Here is an 18,883-nt window from a genome sequence, read left to right as displayed (position 1 = left end):
TCAATTTCCTTAGCCTTATCTCCAACCCATTTAGTTTCTTGAATGCACATAATATTTATCTTCCTATGAATCATAATATCTATTAATTCCATTAATTTTCTTGTAAGGGAGCCTATATTCCAAGTTCCTATCCTAATTTTAGTTTCATGGACTAGCTTCTTTGCCCACATCCTTCCTTGATGTGAGAATCCTTGCCTATTTAACACTACACCCGGGCGCCAGTGCAGCGGCCCTTGCACACTTGTCACTGTATTCAGGTCATACAGCGCGTCGCTTCCAGGGACGCCCTAGCATTAACACATTTTTTTAAAGGATTCATGACATGATTATTCGACAAGTTTTACGCTGGCTCTCGACTACCTAACGCAACCCTCTATATTTCTCATTCATGACTTGGGACCTGGCAACGACAATGTTAATTAATTGAAATTTGCCAAACCAGGCAAATTAATTCTTCACTATCTTATCTTCAATAGATACTATTCCTATCATCCCTCTAATTTAATAATTTATCAATCAATACTTAATTTTATCATGCATTCATCTTAACATACTCATTTTGTCATACTTAACTTATTTATCAACGACTTCTTTATTGTTCAACACTCAAATCAATACAATATAGTTGGGCTAACTATAGTTTTATAAAATTTACCTTTTATATTCTAAGAGACTTCTCTATTTTAACCGCCTAGTCATTTTTCTGAGGATTCAACCACAATCTAAACTAGGAAGACCCAAAGCTTCAAGTAAAATAACCAACAATTAAAAAATAATAATACAGCCGCAACTATACCTAACAACGCTCCTACACACAATCACATAAAGCATGCCAAAATAAAGAAATGCAAGAAATCATTAAAAGCATATGAAAAACTCATCACTTCGAACAATTTCATACCTTGTAGTAAAAGTAGTCATACAGACGTAATAAATGGCGCTGATCAGCAGGATCATTTTTATTAACATACTTGAGAAGCTTGATTTCATCCAAGCTCTGATCAAAAAACTCTTTGTCATTCTTTATGATTTTAAGGCACACATCAGTTCCTGTATGCAGATCATGTGCCTGAACAACCTTGCTGAATGCAGCAGAACCAAGATACTCGGTAAGATAATATCTACCAGCTACAACTGAGTTTAATACAATTTGGAAATCCTTATTTTCTTCAAAGCCGGTTCTGCAATAAATGCATAACACATTAGAACCACCATAACCAAAATTTTAATCACATTGTAAAAATATATTATGGGTTCTTAACCTGTTTTTTCGATGTATAATTCTCAAGTCAAATGTTTCAAATTCATCCTCATGACCAGTAACAAGCTGAATATCATCGGAAATGTTATCATTCTCACCGCCAGCTCCAACAGATTCAGATTCCTTATAGTCACCATCAAAATTCCCCCAGTCATAGCCATCATTAGCTTCTAGTTCAGAAGGCTTCCAATCAAAAGACTTTCCATCAAAATCAGTTTTTCCTATAACTTCGCTATTAGTATTTTTGGAAAATCCTTGTTCAGAAAAGTGGTCTAAACTTGCACCTTTATTTTGCATAAATACAGGAATACAATCTGCATTAGCATGTCATTTAATTCAGCATAAGTACCAAGAAAGTGCATCAACAATAATTGGAGATTTGAGGTATTTTGAAGGATCTTAAAATGTAATGGAACATAAACAACAACTAGAATGACCACTGACCAAATTGGCTGGAAATGATTTACCTTCCAAGTTTTCAACACATAAGCTAAATAATTAGCCATTTAATGATAACTTCCAACATATTTAGTGATATTTGTCAAGTAATCTTCACATTACATTCCAGTTACTAGTACAAAAATTTTATTGATGACAATAACAACGAGGGAAGAAGGATTACAAAAATTGGAAACAAAAATCCATAAGCATAGGAATCCTTTAAAAGTAGAACAAAAACAGAATTAGATAGCAAATCGCCATACCAATTAGAAACAACTAGCATTTTTCCTAGTACATTACATAAGAATAATAGATATTTTTCATGCATGAAAGCTGCTAAAACTTTTCCTGAGCCAATCTCAGATGAGAAAGGTTAAAAGTTGATATAGGCTGACAAACAATTAATAAACTAAATCAAAACTCAGATACAAGCAACCTAATTGTTTCTAGTTATTCAAATGGCAATGCCAGTTATAATCCCACGGAGAATCTCAATGTTAGCTAGTGAGAAGGGCACTGAGGGGTGCAAATCAATTGGTTTTGAAATTATTCAACCAAAATTTGGCTCTTTTCTGCTTCAACTCACTTCACCGCCTATGTTTCATCTTCATTGAGTTCATCTGAAAATACTGTTGCACCTATTGTGATAGAGTTTTCTTTGAAACATTGTACCAATGCAGAAAGTTCCAAAAAAAAAGAATCAAGTCACATTCTATGTGCTCATAGGAAAATAAAACTCAAGAGGTAAACTACATCAATATGCAATTCAACAACAGACGAGAAGAATAGTAAACAATAGCTATCGGAAAATCGGAATTCCAATTTGCATGATGACCGTGATATTCACGGTATGTTTATATATAGGCAAATAACTGGTAGCAGACTAATAGGCCCGTTCAGATAACGACATTTGAATTAAAGATTATAAGTAAACACAATGCAATCATCCATCTAAATTAAAAATAATGAGCAAGAGACATCGGACACAAACTTGGAGTGAGAAATAAAAATCTTATCAAGCATGGTATCAATGAGCTATGAGTGTTATCATGTTGAAATGACAAGGTTTGGGTTCATGAAGTTGAAACAGGAATTCCCTGTCAAAAAGAAATTACAAAAGGGCTTCAACTAGCCTTTGGTGAATACAAATGGAACCATTATGGATGAGAACACCAGATCTATGCTTAGCAAATAAGCTTAAAAGAGAGGGAGGAAGAAAAGGAGAAGGGCAGCAAGTCGTCAAAGAAAATGATAAACAAGATTGAGTCCAAGTCCTGTCCGGTTCATAAAAAAAGATCATAAGTAGGATTGGCTTAATGAAAGTGAAAGAAGGGCTCAACATTTGAGCTAGCTTACTTTCTGATGGCAAGGGAGATAAAGTTGTTGAGAGAAATAGAAGCCTAGGTAGGGCAACAAATGAACTGAGTTAAGCTGAGCAGAAGATTGCTCAAGCTTGAGCTTCTTTACCAAAACCGTATTTGAGCTTAAGCTCGAGCTCAAATCAAGTATTTGTAGAAGCATTCAACCTCATTTTTTTAAAAAAATAATGATTGTTTGAACTTGGATTTTGCTCGGCTCGTTAGCTAACCAAATAAGGTCTATCGAGCCTATCAACAACCAACATTATTGTATAGTCTATTAATTAACTAAACAAGCTTTATTGAGCCTATTAATAAGCAACCTGTTCAACTTAAAAATGAGATTTTAATTGAATAAACTACTACATAAACAAACATTTTAACGAACATAAATAAGTATCATTCATTCATGAACAAAAGCAATCTAATATAGAAAAGTTAATTGATTGATTAATTAAACAATCATGAACCGAGCCCTAATTGAGCCAAGTGATGAGAAGCTTGTTGAGAATATTTAGTCTTTACAACCCTGAACCCAGAGAAAGAGGAAAAACAAAAAACAAATGTGAGAGAAAATTTCAAGTGGCTCTATATTATGGTTTATGTCCACTGTGTCATGTGACAACCATTACATGACTGGATGACTAGTGAGTGAGTTGATACTTGAAAGCAATGGACGTCCATGGTAGAGAAAAATTGTGATGCTGCAAGGAATATTCTGGATATTGTTACTCCGCATAGGAAGTAGCCAGGTGGAGCTTCTTAAGCGACCAGATCGAGTGGCAAAAATTGCAAATGCAAAAAAAAGAAAGATAAAATAATCTATACTCTATAGTTTGAGGAATGAATCTAGGGTGATCCAACCATCATGTGGTGACATGAAAACAGGTCGAAAGCCTTTGGACTATTCGGAAGGACTTCTCCAATACGACCAATTTGGGACTACAACTAGATGGCATTCTACAAGGCAATACTGATTTATGTATTAATATTGGATCGACATCTTTCGGTGATGTTTTGAATCAAACTGGCTAGGGTATGCAAACCAACCAAAACAAAAAATCAAAATTTCGAACATGTGGATAGCTCTGATGAGTCGCACATAATGAGGTGTTATAGGAATTAATCTTTGATAGATACAACAACTCATATTCAATCTCTTCATTGCATAATGATAAATGATGTGCTTCTCTTGAACACCAGCCCTCAAATATCATTGATTAAGTTATGTACATAAATCCCAATATAACCTCATGTCATTTTAAATAATTTTTAACCTCAAGATCTTCCTCCAATAATAAACAAAAAGAGAACAAAAAGAAAGAGAGAAGGAAGATTTATTGGTCTATGATTCATCTGAAAATTCTCGTACACGTTGCTTTCTTCATTTATTAATTAAATTAAATTACTTCCAAAACTCAAAACACATAGATTTCTTTAGCTTGGCAATCCAACTCATCCTGGTAACCTATGTGGTTCTTTTATTAGTTTAACCATCACTTCACTAACTCTATTGCCCTTTCTATGTAAACATAAAGCCTACAATCATGGAATGAGTATGCATAAAAAGATGTAGGAAGAGTTAAGTACAAAAAATCAGGGAGAGAAAAGGCATGATATAAAGAAAAAGAGAAACTGAGTGCAGAGAAGAATACAATAATAGAAAAATAGAAGTAGCTATCGTGGCAATTCTTCGCATTTTATATGAGAAAGCATCTCATTGTGAACTTAGGACAAGTCCTCAAAAAAAGCTTGAGCCATTGATCTTGTTTTTTCTACTCCACAATTAGCCTATGAACTTATTAACACCTATATTTATCTTGTTTTTAATCCCTCAAGCAATTATTTTGATTCTTACAAGAGATAAAAACTGGAGTGTGGGCTTTGAAAATTCGCGCACCAGTCTCTCCACGACCCCTTTCTTTTTAGTGTCGTAAAGGAGAAGTTTTAACAAGTAGGTTCTGAGGCAAATTTCCAGAAGACAAAATAGAATTTAACTAAGACATCACCCAGATATTTCTCCTCATTTTGCAAGAACTTTATGATCTGAGTTCAGGTTTCCTATAGGTGTAAGCCCCTATAGTTAATTATCCCTCTCGATAGCGAGAGGAAACTTTCGATTAAGGCTAGTCATCAAACAAATACGTAGTAACTGACATGTAATAGCACTGTAGCAGCATGTTTAGGTATTTCAAAATTTAATATTTAAAATAAAAAATTTACCACCTCGCACTTAAAGCGAATAGTGAGGGGAATGATGATAGAACTGATCAAGATCCCATAGTTCTGTCATCCCGGGCCATAATGGTCCTTAGTCTACTTTATCAGAGGAGATAGTCAACCCAACCTGATATAAAGAACCTTATCGCCAGCCATAAGTTGCTTCGTCTAAGAATACCTTACAGACTTGGGGTAAATGTCTGTCTCATATGACAAATTTTGAATCCACCTTAGTTAACATAGAGCTTTATGCCCTATCGATCATAACTTATTGATTCATTACTCAAGGATTTGAAGCTGTTGGGAAACATACAGGCTCTCACCATGACCATAATTTAATTGTGTCATTTGGAGACAAAATCACCCGATCAGAGGATCTCGATCATAACCATTTACATGTGGTGTCATTTAGTGACGAAACCACCAATTAGAGGACGTGCTACGTCCTTGCTGGCAAGAGATGAATTAAGAATGAATCCTAGTGATATTCTCAACCAAACATTTTCTTTTTGTGAGCTGGAGTGACTTTCAAACTTGTACATCTCGGCAGACTGTTGCGGAGGGTGAATGGGTATTTTACTTTAAGTATTTAGGTGTTTTGTTTCAACCTTAAATATTTATATTGTTCGTGAATATGTTAAGATCAATTGAATGTATTTTTTGGAAATTTGGAGGCATTTTGAATGTTTAAGGTCCCCTTCGGTTGAGATTTTATATCAACAACGTCATCATCAGGGTATTACGGGTAATCTTGCTTTATTGGTCGGACATTGTTGACTATGTCTACTTTTCGATAGAGGATCGAGTATGTCGTTGTATTTATGCCTGTATTAGTGATTTTTTAATAGACCTTCAAGGCCTAGTATTAACGTATAAAATAAATATCTCAGTCGGTGCTGCGACCGTATATTTGTTTGACAGTTCAAGCCATTTCGACTCTTATCTATTCACATATAAGGATCGGGCTCGATGTTGGGTTTATTTATTGACCCGTGCAGTATCCTCCGATGTCACGTGTGTGCATACATCATGCTCGTCGAGGCCCATGCGGGATTATACTTTTGAATGCATTTTGCACAATGTGTTTGTATGGTAGTCATACATATGCAATGGGTATGTATGATATATATGCATGTGTATATGCACATTTGCACGAGTACTTATATGTTTGCGTGTTCACATATGTACCTTCCCACTTGTATGCATATTTGTGTATTTACATATTTATTTGCATGATAATCATGTGTATATAATACATTCATATATTATTCATGCATTTGCATAATGAATTTGTGTGGTGGCTCAAGGCACTAACATAACATATGATGCACGTTGACTTATTGGACAATTTGTTTGTGCAAAGCACTTTGCATGTTGTGACGTATATATGCACAATATGATCGTGTGTCAATATGACGCGTCGTCGCGGCATGTCGTATTTTGCATATTGAATGATATGCTTGCATAGTATACCCTACATACTACAATATGTGTATATGTTTTACATAACTTTAAGAACATTTACAAAAAGCATATGCATGTTATGAATGCATCAGTGCACATTTCAATGCATGAGGGGATATTTTTGCAATGTTTAAATATGCTCAATTATGCATATGATAAACATTTGAAAAATGCACAGGTTTCCATTTGTGTGCTTCTAAACGCCTTTTGTCCGCTTGTATAAATGTTGTGGATCCACTGGTGTGCTTTAGCAATGCGTAGCATTGCACTATGATTCATCCGCTGCTTATGTTGGCAGGATGTCATGTAATGCAAGATTCATTTAACACTACTTGTGGTCTAGCGCTAGGTATTCAGGAGTCGCCAGCTGTTGCATGTCGATGAAATATGTTCAGAGCGGATCTTCCAATATTTCTTGTAAGCAGTTCGTAGCGTTGCGTAATGGGTCGCCCGCTGCTTCTTCCATACGAGCTATCGTGAACTGACAAACCGCCTATAGCAGTTCGTAGGTGCTCGCATTTATCACAATTTTTTTGTATTTACTTGTAGATAGCACATTGTGTACATGGCGGTTCTTCTGCAACAGCTCATGGGTGTCTGCATTTGTTGTATATCAACCCTCTTCTTGTATGTGAATTGTATCAATCATCGGTGTCCATAGGGAATTGATGTATTTACCAGATATTGAATTACTGCAGACTGTGCGAATGCCCTAGCATTTATTGCATGTTGTTTGTCGTCATCCATAGGTGGACTATTGTATGCATGACAAGTGTCCTATAGTTTTTTGTAGGTCCTCACACTTATTGTCGATTTGTTACTTTTGTTTGTGGATAGTGTGCCTTGTTCATCGTAGTCCTCTTACTTATGCTTGAAAGAGATTCATCATATTCATCGTACTTTGCCTTTTCATTATTTGCAGAGGTTTGATGTGTTTGCTTACAAGTTGGCGTTGACTGTAGGGAAGCTGTTATAGTCATTGTGTAACTCCATTCTTTGCTCACTAGCATATCACTGGATGTCTTATACTACCACTCATGAATAGTTGATTGTGTACATTAAAGTTTCTTTATTGTTTGATATGTTTGCTTCCAAGATTGATAGAAGTGTCACACATCAATCACTATTATTCTTGCATGATTTGCAACACTTGTTGGGATGTTTTTGGGCATTTAGTTTAACTAGATCACGCCTAGGGGTGTCAATATTTGACATGACCTGAAACCCGACCAAGATCCAACCCGAAAAATTTTGGATTAGGGTTAACTCATTTGCTTAACGAGTCGGGTTCGGGTTTCAGTTTCTGACCCGGGTTGGGATCTGGCTAAACCTAGAAACACAAAATTAACTCGGGTTGACCCGGAAACCTTTCCCCGCAATATGCTCGCATGACCCATACAGCTCGAGTGACTCTAACGCATCCGTTAGTCGCGCTTTGCATGCCTCAAGCCGCAGGATCGTATGCTCAAATGCATCTGAAAGTGCGGCGCTATTGACTGCATGGAGTCCTCACGCCTTGGAAGAGATCAGATTTTCATCTAGGAGTCGGTTAGCGAGGGATCGGGCGAAGTAATATTTTCAAGTGGCAGCGTAGGAATTTGAAGGGGGTGGAAGGGGAAAGAGAAGGGAGAGGATGAAGACGAAGAACCGAAGGAATATGGAGAAGAACAAGAGGCAAAAGCGGCAGAAGAGGGGCAAGCCGGGGTGAGGAAGGAGGATTGAGGATTTGGGGTCTGGCGTGTGCATATTGAGTAGGGATGGGATTAGATGAGGCGGTGACAACGAGCTCGCCAACGGCAGAGAGGACGAAGGTAGCTACAGGCATGCGGCCGTAAAGATTGGTTTGTTCTCATCGGAGGATGCCATATGGTTGAAATAAGAAGAAAGGCGGAATACCGTAGTGCCGCCTAGCCTTCCGGCTTGCATTTTACAAACGGTTCGCGGGCGGGTCGAGTCTAGGTAAACTCAATAACCCGCTCGGGTCGAGTTCGTGTTGCTAGACCCAAGTCAATTCGGATTCGACCCAAACCTGAGCCGTCAACCCATTTTGACACCCCTAATCACACCTCAACCTAAGTCGTCAGCCCATTTTGACACCCCTAATCACACCTCCTTCTTAATTACTATTGCTTATTGCTTGCAAGCAAATCATGCTTGGAGTTTTGTTCAATATAGGTCCCCTGCTTATTCGTTAAAGTTAGTTTGAGTGACTTGAATTGCTATTAAGCATTCATATTTTAAATTTGATTGTGCATTTTAGAGTTTAAGATCTAGTTCCTTGTGGTTTAATTCAAGTTCTATTCTTTGTCATTGTTCAAGTCTTGTGTATTTTCATTCTGAATTTTGGTAGCCTCCTGGCGTCTCCCTCATTTAGGAAAAATTTGGAAAGTCTTAACCTGCCCACCATGTAAACAAAGAAATGCATGGTCGGTGTCGGGTGATGCCCCGACTGTGGTTTTCAATCTCACCATATCAAGAAAGATATGTATTGGTCTTCAGGGGTACCTGTTTAAAAAATGCACAATTTTTCCCTCAGGCATAGAAGCTCATACACTGGTACTTAAGTTTTACCCCGCCATGCTAAGAGAAGCGAGTACAAGGCTCACCCGACTCGCCGCAAGCGCCGCAAAGAGTTTCCTCCCACCGTGCTAAGAAAAACGCGTATAGATGGTTACTCATTGCGCTGCGTGCACCGAGAGTAGGATTTGGGGATTTTTGAATTTTATGAGCCATTATATATTAGCGAGAATCGGAGGCGACAGCGGGGTCCATGTCGAGGGCACGAGGATCGAGGAAATGCGCACCAAAACTCTCTTCTCTTTTTGTGTTTTTTACCAATGCTAATGTTGCTAATAATAATATTAGAGAGGAGGGATTGTTTTGATGGTTGCTGAAAGCAAGGTGGCTGGAGGAGGTTGTAGTGAACTGTTAGTTGAATGGCTCAGGTTATTTGAGTAGAGTTTGATGGAGGAGAGGGCAAATTGGGTTGATTTTACTGGGCTGATTTTTGTGGGTTGATGGGCTGCGAATGATGGTTGGTAGTGGGCTGTAGGGAGGAACTGCTGCTATGGAGTGTGTTATAGAGATGTTTGGGCTACAATTGATTAAGTAGGAGGAGAGGAGGCCTTTGTTGGGCTTGAGAGGGGTTGTAGGTGAGCTATTTGGGCTGAACTGAATAGCGAGGAGGAAGTTTTGTGGGCTACAGTTTGGTAGAGGAGATGGTTACGTGAACAAAAACGGGAGGCCGACTCGGGATCAAGTAGAGAGCATGAAGAAGTGTTGTAGCAGGTTGGAGAGAGTGTAGTGAGAGCTAAAAAAGGAAATCTGGCCTGTTGTGAGTCGAAGGCTGGTTATGTAGATCTGCGCAGTGACAGGATCGGGTGAGGGTGGGTGAGTCAAGAAGAGGTGATGTAAGCTACAGTTGAGTGTGCATCTTTGGGAGTGGAGTTAAGTTCAATGAGGGAGAAAGGTTGTATGAGGGTGTTCGGCGACTGGAAGGCAGAGGACGGGTGAAGGATCATAACTGGGCATGTGAGATCGGTGCAGGATTGGCTTGTGATTATTGTGGTCAGGATTGGATGTGAAGGAAGGAATCGGAACAGAGAAGCTGGATACGGAGTAGGCAGTGGGGTCGAGCTCGTTCGGCTGGGTCATGGGAATCGGCTGGAGACAGGTGAGGTCAGGTCGTTGTTGGAGATGGAGACGGGCTTAATTGTTAGCTAGGTCAGAGGAGCTGCGAGTAGGAACCAGCATCAAGGTGAGGTCAGCATAGTAGCGAGCAAGAGGCGGGCTGGTTTGCTCTGCCGACTACAAGGAAGAGGAGGACCATGAGGTGGATTGGTTGTGGAGTCCAGCTTTGGAGTTCGACAAAGAAGAGGCAAAGAGATGACGGGCTGCTCTTGAGGTTTTGTGTGTCAAAGAAGACAAAAACTTTCGGTTATGTTCGATTCCCTTTTAACGACGAGAGCAGAGCATCGTCTTCTTGAGCAGAAGCAAGATTTGAGCAAGAATCGAGGGAAGAGACACGATAGTTCGATGTCAATCTACAGAGAATGGGGCGGCTGAATGTGCAAGTAAGTCAGGAGATATGTACATTAATAATAATTTATCTTATTATCATTACAGAGTTAATTTAAATTAATATAAATTGATCATTGCACTCCCTTATTCCTCGTGCATCTCGATTCACGTTCTTCTAATCTTCTCCTCGAAATTTGTGCGTCATCGTCTCTGGATTTGTGCCAATTTTCTTGCGAGAATTTCATTGAGCAAAACAACATTCGATTTTAGGTAACTTGGACGTTCTAGATGCAACGACAAAGTCTATTTTGCAATTGGACGTCGTTTGGGCAGTGTCGCACGTCCATTTCGGGTGTCAGACGTCGATTTTGACCATTCTAGCTCGATTCAACTTCGAGGTAGTCCTCTAAGACAAATTCAACGCTCCGATCGCAGCGGTGGTGGCGCAGTCCGTTTGGCAATCATAGGTCATTTGACCATTCAAGTGAGCCAATTGTCACTCAAGTCGTCGATTTAAGTCCCTTTGCTCGCTCTGATTTGGCAAATGTGTGGAGGTCAAATCAATAACAAAGAGTCTTATATACTCTACATTGAGAGTATTAATAAGGACCTTAACTAATAAAGAATTATTTCATATTGAAGTTACCGTGTGACTCATGGTCTGTCTGGAATGGCTACAAAGTTTTATAAAGTTGATTGTGAAGTTAATATAGTGAAAAATACTTTGATACTATGGTTACTGAAAATAGCTTTCCTCCCTAAATTTTTTTAAAAAACAGCAAGAAAGAAGCATCCAAACAAAATTATGGTTTTTTTCTGAAAAGCAAAACAATCAGAAAGCTGTCTCAAATAGACCCTTAATATGAATCTTAATCTTGAGAAGTTGATAGCTAAGTTGCAATGAATATTTAACCTTTTCCCAATAAGCTCTTTAGAATATGATATATTTAAGTTGTTACTCAATAGTTAGCACTTCAGAATCTAGAACTTGTGGTTTCTCATTCTCAAGTATGAAAAAGATAAAGTCAGTTAATCAAAATTGAATGAAGGATTAAATGACAATGTTCAAAATTAATATCAATAAAAATTTAATAATACTCCTTTAAGATGATGAATTTTTCCTTCAGAAATAATAAATTTTATCAAAACTTTACTCCCACGGATGATTATTTAGTTTTAAAATCCCTAAATGACCAGCTCATGAATGCCTATTGCATCCATTGGGGAGCCGGCTATGGCAAAGAAAATACTCCATTTAAGCCTTGGAGAAAGTTATTCAAAGCATAAATGTTTAGATGGTTAAAAAATTATCAACAACCAGTAAATAAGAGCACAATAATGTTTAAGAAACATTAGATTTGGTGCTTAAAAAAAAAAAGCTTATAATAATAAAGACGGAGTTGGAGCAATTAGAGCAAGTATGGACTAAATAGAACTAATAATTTTGATAAGCTAATATTAATAAAAAAGGAGTTGGCTCCAATCTAATCAAGCATGATTGCGGATGAAGGAAAATTCATAAAGCCAAATCTAAAAATTTGGAATAAAAGAAATAATAATCACAATGCCTTCGATTGATTCCTTATAACCCTAAAGGTGTATAGTTAATTGTGCAAGAAAAATTTGACAGCATTACGAATATGGGCCATTAGTTTCATATTGACAAACTAGGAATTGGATAAATGAGTCGAGGTCAAATGGACTCAAAACTCCAAGAATACAAAAACTTCAAGAGTAGAAATATTAAAAAAGTTGCAAATGAAATGGATTGAAAATGAATTTGCTGGGGAAAGCTTAGTCTTGGTTTTGATGACATATTTGGTTGTTTAGTTGATCAAGACACTAATATCGATTCCAGGAACCACCAATTCATATTATATAGAATATAACAAACCATTTGATGTAAGCTCCTAAGGGTTCAACAATTTCAAGAAAGGGAAATATTAGGAGCCTTGGTAGCTGGAAAAGCTACGGGTTGCTCTACAACTTTAAAGGATGCTATCATGCTACTTGTTGGTTAAACTCCATTGCTTATTTCTTAGGAAACCACCAGTCAAATGTGTTTTGGTGCAATTTTCAAAGACGAAACTGATGACAAGTTTCTACTAAAAAGAGTTGAAAATGGATAAAAAGAAATTAATGGTGAAAATATAGTAAAGTATGAATTTCTTAAAAATCATCTATCACACTGTTAGACCAGTCCACTGGACCGGTCCAGCCGGTCCACGCGGGACCGGCAGTTCGCAAAAACAGCGAGATCTCCGCCTCCTGCGGAGATCGGGCGGCCCGTCCGCTCAAGTAGAGCTTTTTAGGAAGCGTTTTTTAGGGTTTTGAGAGGGAAATTTGAATGTAGGGACTGTTTAGGGATTTCCTTTTGATTTGTATGCATTAAATAGTAGATTTTCCTAGGGTTTGATCATCTTGAATTTGGCTGAAATTTGAGATCTCTTAGATCTAGGTTTTCTTTGGGCTCTAGTGGCGTCTAGAGATTTGGGAGAGATCGATCCTCCTCTCGAATTGAGGATCAATTGTATCTTGCTGTTTTTATTCATCTACTAGTGAAATGCAAGCTTTCCTTTGAGTTTTCTCTCAGATTTTCCCGGACAAGTGCTGTTTTTCTGCTGTAAACAGCAGATTTCTGCTGTTTTCCTGCTGTGGACAGCCATTTGGCTGCTGTTTGTTCGCCGATTTTGGTTAGGTTACTTGCGAACTCAAGTATTTCCTATCACACACAATGCAATTTCTTTGAAAATTCTTAATTATGTACCCTATGACAACTCGTGTAAGGCAAGTTAAGATTGGGGAAACAATGATGACCAAGCTCAGGTTGCCCCATTCCAACCTTAGGATCATGAGCAAAATACGCTTGAGCAACCCATCAATTTAGTCTCAATTCTTGATTAATGGGCAAAAGGCACGAAATATTAACTTAACAAGAGAGGGAAAAACTCATCTCAGTTCAATCCAAAGATACAAAATAATAAGAGTAAATAATTGCGTTGAGATGTCAAGGCTTTAGTCAATCAGAAGGTTACAGGAAGCTCGATCAAAAGAGGCATTGCCGTTGGATTCATCCAAATTCTAATATCTATAAGTAGAATCCTAGGGGAAGAATGAGAGACAAACATCTCTTACTCAAATTAAGCTAAAGGAGAATCGGGGAAGAAAGGAAGAGAAGGTGTCGACTAATTTTTTATTTGTTAGTAACCCCTCGTATTTAATTCTTTTGCTTATCAGTAAACTACACTTATATTACCCTAAATCCAATATATCATAACTCCTTGTATTTAATTATTTTGCTTATCAGTAAACTACACTTATATCACCATAAATCCAATATATCTATTTGACCAAACTACCTAGATAGATCCTAATATCTTCTAGAGTCATCCTGACTAGTTCTTCAGACTCCTTTAATTATGCCCCTTCAACATCTACAAAATAAAAGACAAACTCATACTTAAAACATGGGAATTAAATTAGGCCACATCTTAAACAATCCATCAAAAAGAAACAAAAATAAAATCTTCTTTTAATTAAGAAGATCAAGTGCATAGAAGTGTAAATATCAAGATGATAAAAGTCCAATTTAACAACACCTTTTTAAGACAAAATAATTAGTTTTACAACATGTTATGAAGGCCATGCCAACTGTTGTGTGGAAAATTCAATTATACAACAACAAGAACATCAAGCCTTTATCCCACTACATGGGGCCGGCAACATGAATCCTTTTTCCTAGTTTGTCCTGTTAAGAGTCAAATTCTCATTTAAATTTAATACAAAAATGTCATTTCTAATATTTTATAATAAAGTCTTTTTAGGTCTACATCTACCTTTCTTAACATATGCCAAATACAATACACCTCTTCTAACCGAGTCATCGAAAGGCCAATGTTTTATATGCCCAAAACATTTAAGGTGACTCTATCTAATCTCATCTGCCATTGGAGCAACTCCAACCTTTTCACATACATACTTGTTTCGCATTCTATCTCTTAGAGTGAAATCACTCATCCACCTGAGCATCCTTATCAAAAGCTAATCAGCCATGCTTAATGCACACTTTTATTAAAATGAGCTTTGGATTTTCTTAAGACAAAATTTATCTTTGACAAAGCTTAATTAATACCCCTGAATATTATTTTTTTCAATTTCATAAACGCCCTTATTAATCCTTTTCAATTTCATGTATGAACTTTAGTAATTTTTTATTTTCATTAAATAAATATCTATTACAACAACATAAATCTTTTTATAATTAATAATTAATTAGCATTTCAATTTCTATTTATTTTATGAATGCATATAAATCTTACTTAGATCATTTACATCTAGATAAATGTATTTGATAATTATTAATTATTCAACAAGCATGTATATTTTGACATCTAATCAATTCAAATTACTTTGCTAGCAATATTTACCAAACAAGTTCATGCCAGAAAGCAAACTTGACAATAATTTTACAAAATAATCATCCATATTACTCTACAACAATACCATATTAATGGGCATCATCGTTCATTTATATTTTTCCCAATCTTGTTGTTTTGAAAAGGATGTCCATCCACGACTCTCTTGTCACAGCACAAAACTTCTCATTTAAGCCTAAAACAAAAAATATTCCCTTTTAATCTTAAATGCATTATGATGATTATATTGAAAAAGAAAAATTGCTCAAATATTCTAATGTAGTTTTTTATCATGTGGGTTTCAAATCATTGGATTTACTTTGAAATTAATGCAATATAAAATTTTCATATATATAACACTAATCTCAAAGCAAATTTGAAGATTTGAAGGCTCACGTGAGTGGCAAGTACTTTGCTTCGTGGACTTGACACAATCAATATCAAGATATCCTGACATGATTTTTAATTAAATTTGCAGCAAAAAGTCCAGATTATACAGATTTTTTTTCATGAAATTTTCTTATTATATTTTATAAGATGATTTAAATGAGAACTGGAAAAGGCAAAGGATGAAAAATGCTGCATGTTCAAAAATCTATTGAAATTTTGTAGAGTGCTTTTTTTTAATGATGAGCAATACATGACAAAGCATGAGGCTCGAACTCATAACCTTTTATAAACAATATTTTCTCTAACCACTAGATCAAGAATCCTTTCATAACTACCATTTTTTTCTTTATCGAAACTTCACCAAGCATGTGTTAACGTGTCAAAAATTACTCTAAAACTTTATGAAATTCCACCAGAATGAAAACTGATGAAAAGTGAGAGAACAAACTTAAAGTTGCTCGAGAAACAAATATGGTTGTCAAAACTTTCTACTTAACAGGAGATTTACCTATCAGAAGAACTCACCGGTAAAAACAAAGTTACTGATTTCATCAACACTAAGCTTCTGAATGCTCTTCTCCCCAGATATAGGTTCCAAAGCCTTATCCTCGTTCCCTTGATCCAAGTCACCCGACTCACGTCTCCATGTAATCGCCCCCGTGCACTCGTCAACCAACTTCAACTGAGACTCATCCTCATCGCAATCATCCAACCTTTCTGTCTCATCGTCCATTATGTGATACCTTCCATATATTGAAGAACTCGGCTTCCAACTGCTAGCTCTTTCCCCACCATTCCCTTTACAGCAATCACATAGCGGAAACGAGCACCCATAAAGACCACCCGAATCCAAAGCCAAACAACTCTCCTGCTTTACTATATAATCAAAATTATTGTCCTCCTGCTTCAGAAACCTCTCCTCCGCCTCAATCGACATCACAAACTTGTCCTCACTCTGGCTCGCCGGTAACCGGTAGGGATCGTTAAAATACCCCCCAAGCTGATCGCCGTACCAACCGGCCTCACCAAACAGAGTAGGTTCATTATACTCCCGCGCCGTCCCAAATTCCGAGTTCCTCGCCGATGATTCCGGTGAGCTGATTCCGTACGGATTCCGCCGCTCTAGTTTTCACACAGAATTAGTCAGTGGTTTCTCTAGGGTTTAACAAAAATCGGAAAAGGAACTGAATCGTACCGGAGGGAGATGACCCAATGCTAACGAAATCGCCCGAGGAGGACAATGATGTGGATCCAGAGACTCCAACGAGCATGGGGGATGTTCGTAATGGAGGAAGCGTAGGGATGGAGTCGTCATCGGAGGTTAGGTCGAGGCCTCGGGAGAGGGCGTCGTCTCGTAGGGCGGAGGCGACGGTTGAGAATCCGTGGCGGGTGAGGAAATTGAGCACCGCGTGCACCTGCGGCTCCTCCATGTCCGGCGGTTGGTCATTGGAGAAGTGGAGGGAGTAGAGGAAAAGGATAAAAGTAATCCATGGTACGACACAGGATGTCCGGGAGGACGAGCAGGGCAAGGGAGTCCGGGCTTGCTCATGCTTTCAAGGTGGGGTATATATATAAATAAATAAAGAGAGAAAAATATATTGTTAATATATTATTATTATATATATTGAGAGAGAAAATTAATTGCAATTTTATATCAATTAAATTTTATAAATTATTGAGCAATTCATAATTGTTAGTTATCGTTTCGAGACTATTATTATTTTTTATATTATATGATTATATGAGGGAAAATACTTATCAACTTTATATTATTCTAAAATTAAATGACTAATATTGCTTGAAAGTTATAAATAGGCTATCATTATTTACATAAAAAGGGCATTGACTTAAATTATAGTAAGCTTGTAGGTTTGAAGAACTCTAAAGCTTTATATGAAATTCAACGCCAATGATCGTCACAAGTAATTGTTATCATCGGTCTATCATCATCTGAACATCATTATTCTATTGTTGTTCTTCAACTATCATTTTCTGACCACCATCTCTTAACACCGTTGTTTGTTGTCATCTCCTAATCATCATCGCTCAATTATCATCGTGTGATTGTTGTTATGTAATTATCATCATTCAATCACGCACTTTTATACATTATCATCACCTTTCACAATTTATCTTGCAGTCTATACTACAATCAAACCAAGTACTTCCAATTTTGTAAACCCGCCTTCTTCAATTGTGAGGAATAGCATAATTATATAATTTACATACATGGTAGATTATTTGCATGAGATTAGGCATTGTGGTTTTTTCAATTCCAATATTTCTTTATATAAAAACTCTAATCTCTCATTTGTTTGATTATTTATGTGTGTACATAATTTTCATGTAAATCTAAGACATAAAATTCTCTTTATTATTATCTATTTTTTAGCATATCATAATGATAAATAATAATATTAACAAAAATCATAGTGAGGCTCGTGAGTTGGTTTGAGCTCATTTACAATGAGACGAGCTCAAGTTTGAACAGATTTTATGACCGATGAGCCGAGTTCGATATAGGCCACTATTCCACTTGACTTGACTCATTTACACCCCCAATTGAGAGCTTTGGCTACCAAACAAGAGACATTGTGTTCGAGTCTTGCGTATATGATGAGTACGTAAATTTGTCTTAATTGACTTAAATATCCTAAAAAATAAATATTTTTAAATTTATCAAAATCAAATTTAAATTAGATTTCTCTTGCAATTTTTCTCTCCATTTTTTCCTATATATATTTTAATTGAGTGTTAGTGGCAAATTAAAGTAACCTCCCGCTTGTGTACCGTTCTTGTTTAAGTACCTAAAATTTTAAATAAAACTTAGGGTTCAATGGTTCTAAATTTATAAGTTGAACATGTCCTGAATGATTATTTGACGTAAATTTTGCAATTTCTTATGTCTTACATTGAGGGACAATGCACAAGTATTTCTCTAAAATAACTTAAATGATTTTCTAAGATCTTTGAAGTTTCTTCGTCTTCTTATTTCACCTCATGGTAGAGCATTTGATCCTCTAAGCTGAGAACATGATAATGGATATATAAAATGCCTTAAGGATTCAGATCATCATCACGCTCTGTTTCATAAATTTTCATTTATTCCAAAAGTTCTTGAACATCTTCCAATACGGCTCAACGGGGCTTGCGAAATGAGTCGTAACTGAACGTGCTTTGAATCGACTGTTGGGCATGCGGACAAGAGCGAAATCCTTCCACGGGAGTTGGACCTGCATACGAGACATGTGTGTGTGGATGGCGGGACAAGGGCTGGGCGTGCAAACAGTAGTTGGGCTTGCGGAAGGGAGCGT

The 18,883-nt window shown here is 36.9% G+C and overlaps 1 protein-coding gene across 4 annotated transcripts in view; it reads right to left on the bottom strand.

The window, feature by feature from the left end:
* Positions 1-17,127, bottom strand: part of LOC110101409 (dual specificity tyrosine-phosphorylation-regulated kinase 4) — a 33,040-nt gene extending 15,913 nt beyond the window's left edge. For 3 of the 4 annotated variants that reach the window (XR_003702942.1, XM_020829293.2, XM_028700524.1), the window contains exons 1-4: positions 16,765-17,127; positions 16,095-16,691; positions 1,263-1,575; positions 902-1,181 (exon numbers count right to left, since the gene is read on the bottom strand). Coding sequence is in view for 3 of the 4 variants with exons in the window: in XM_020829293.2 (XP_020684952.1) it covers positions 902-1,181; positions 1,263-1,575; positions 16,095-16,691; positions 16,765-16,999 (1,425 nt within the window). In the remaining variant the exon portion in view is untranslated. Of the gene's footprint in view, positions 1-901; positions 1,182-1,262; positions 1,576-16,077; positions 16,692-16,764 lie in introns of those variants that run through there. The other variant, XM_028700525.1, reaches the window with a different exon arrangement.
* Positions 17,128-18,883: the final 1,756 nt, after the last annotated feature.

The sequence above is a fragment of the Dendrobium catenatum genome, unplaced genomic scaffold (genome assembly GCF_001605985.2).
Source record: "Dendrobium catenatum unplaced genomic scaffold, ASM160598v2 fragScaff_scaffold_1553, whole genome shotgun sequence".
Lineage (NCBI taxonomy): Eukaryota > Viridiplantae > Streptophyta > Magnoliopsida > Asparagales > Orchidaceae > Dendrobium > Dendrobium catenatum.
Note: the sequence above shows the minus strand (reverse complement) of the source record. Positions and strands in the feature narration are given on the sequence as shown.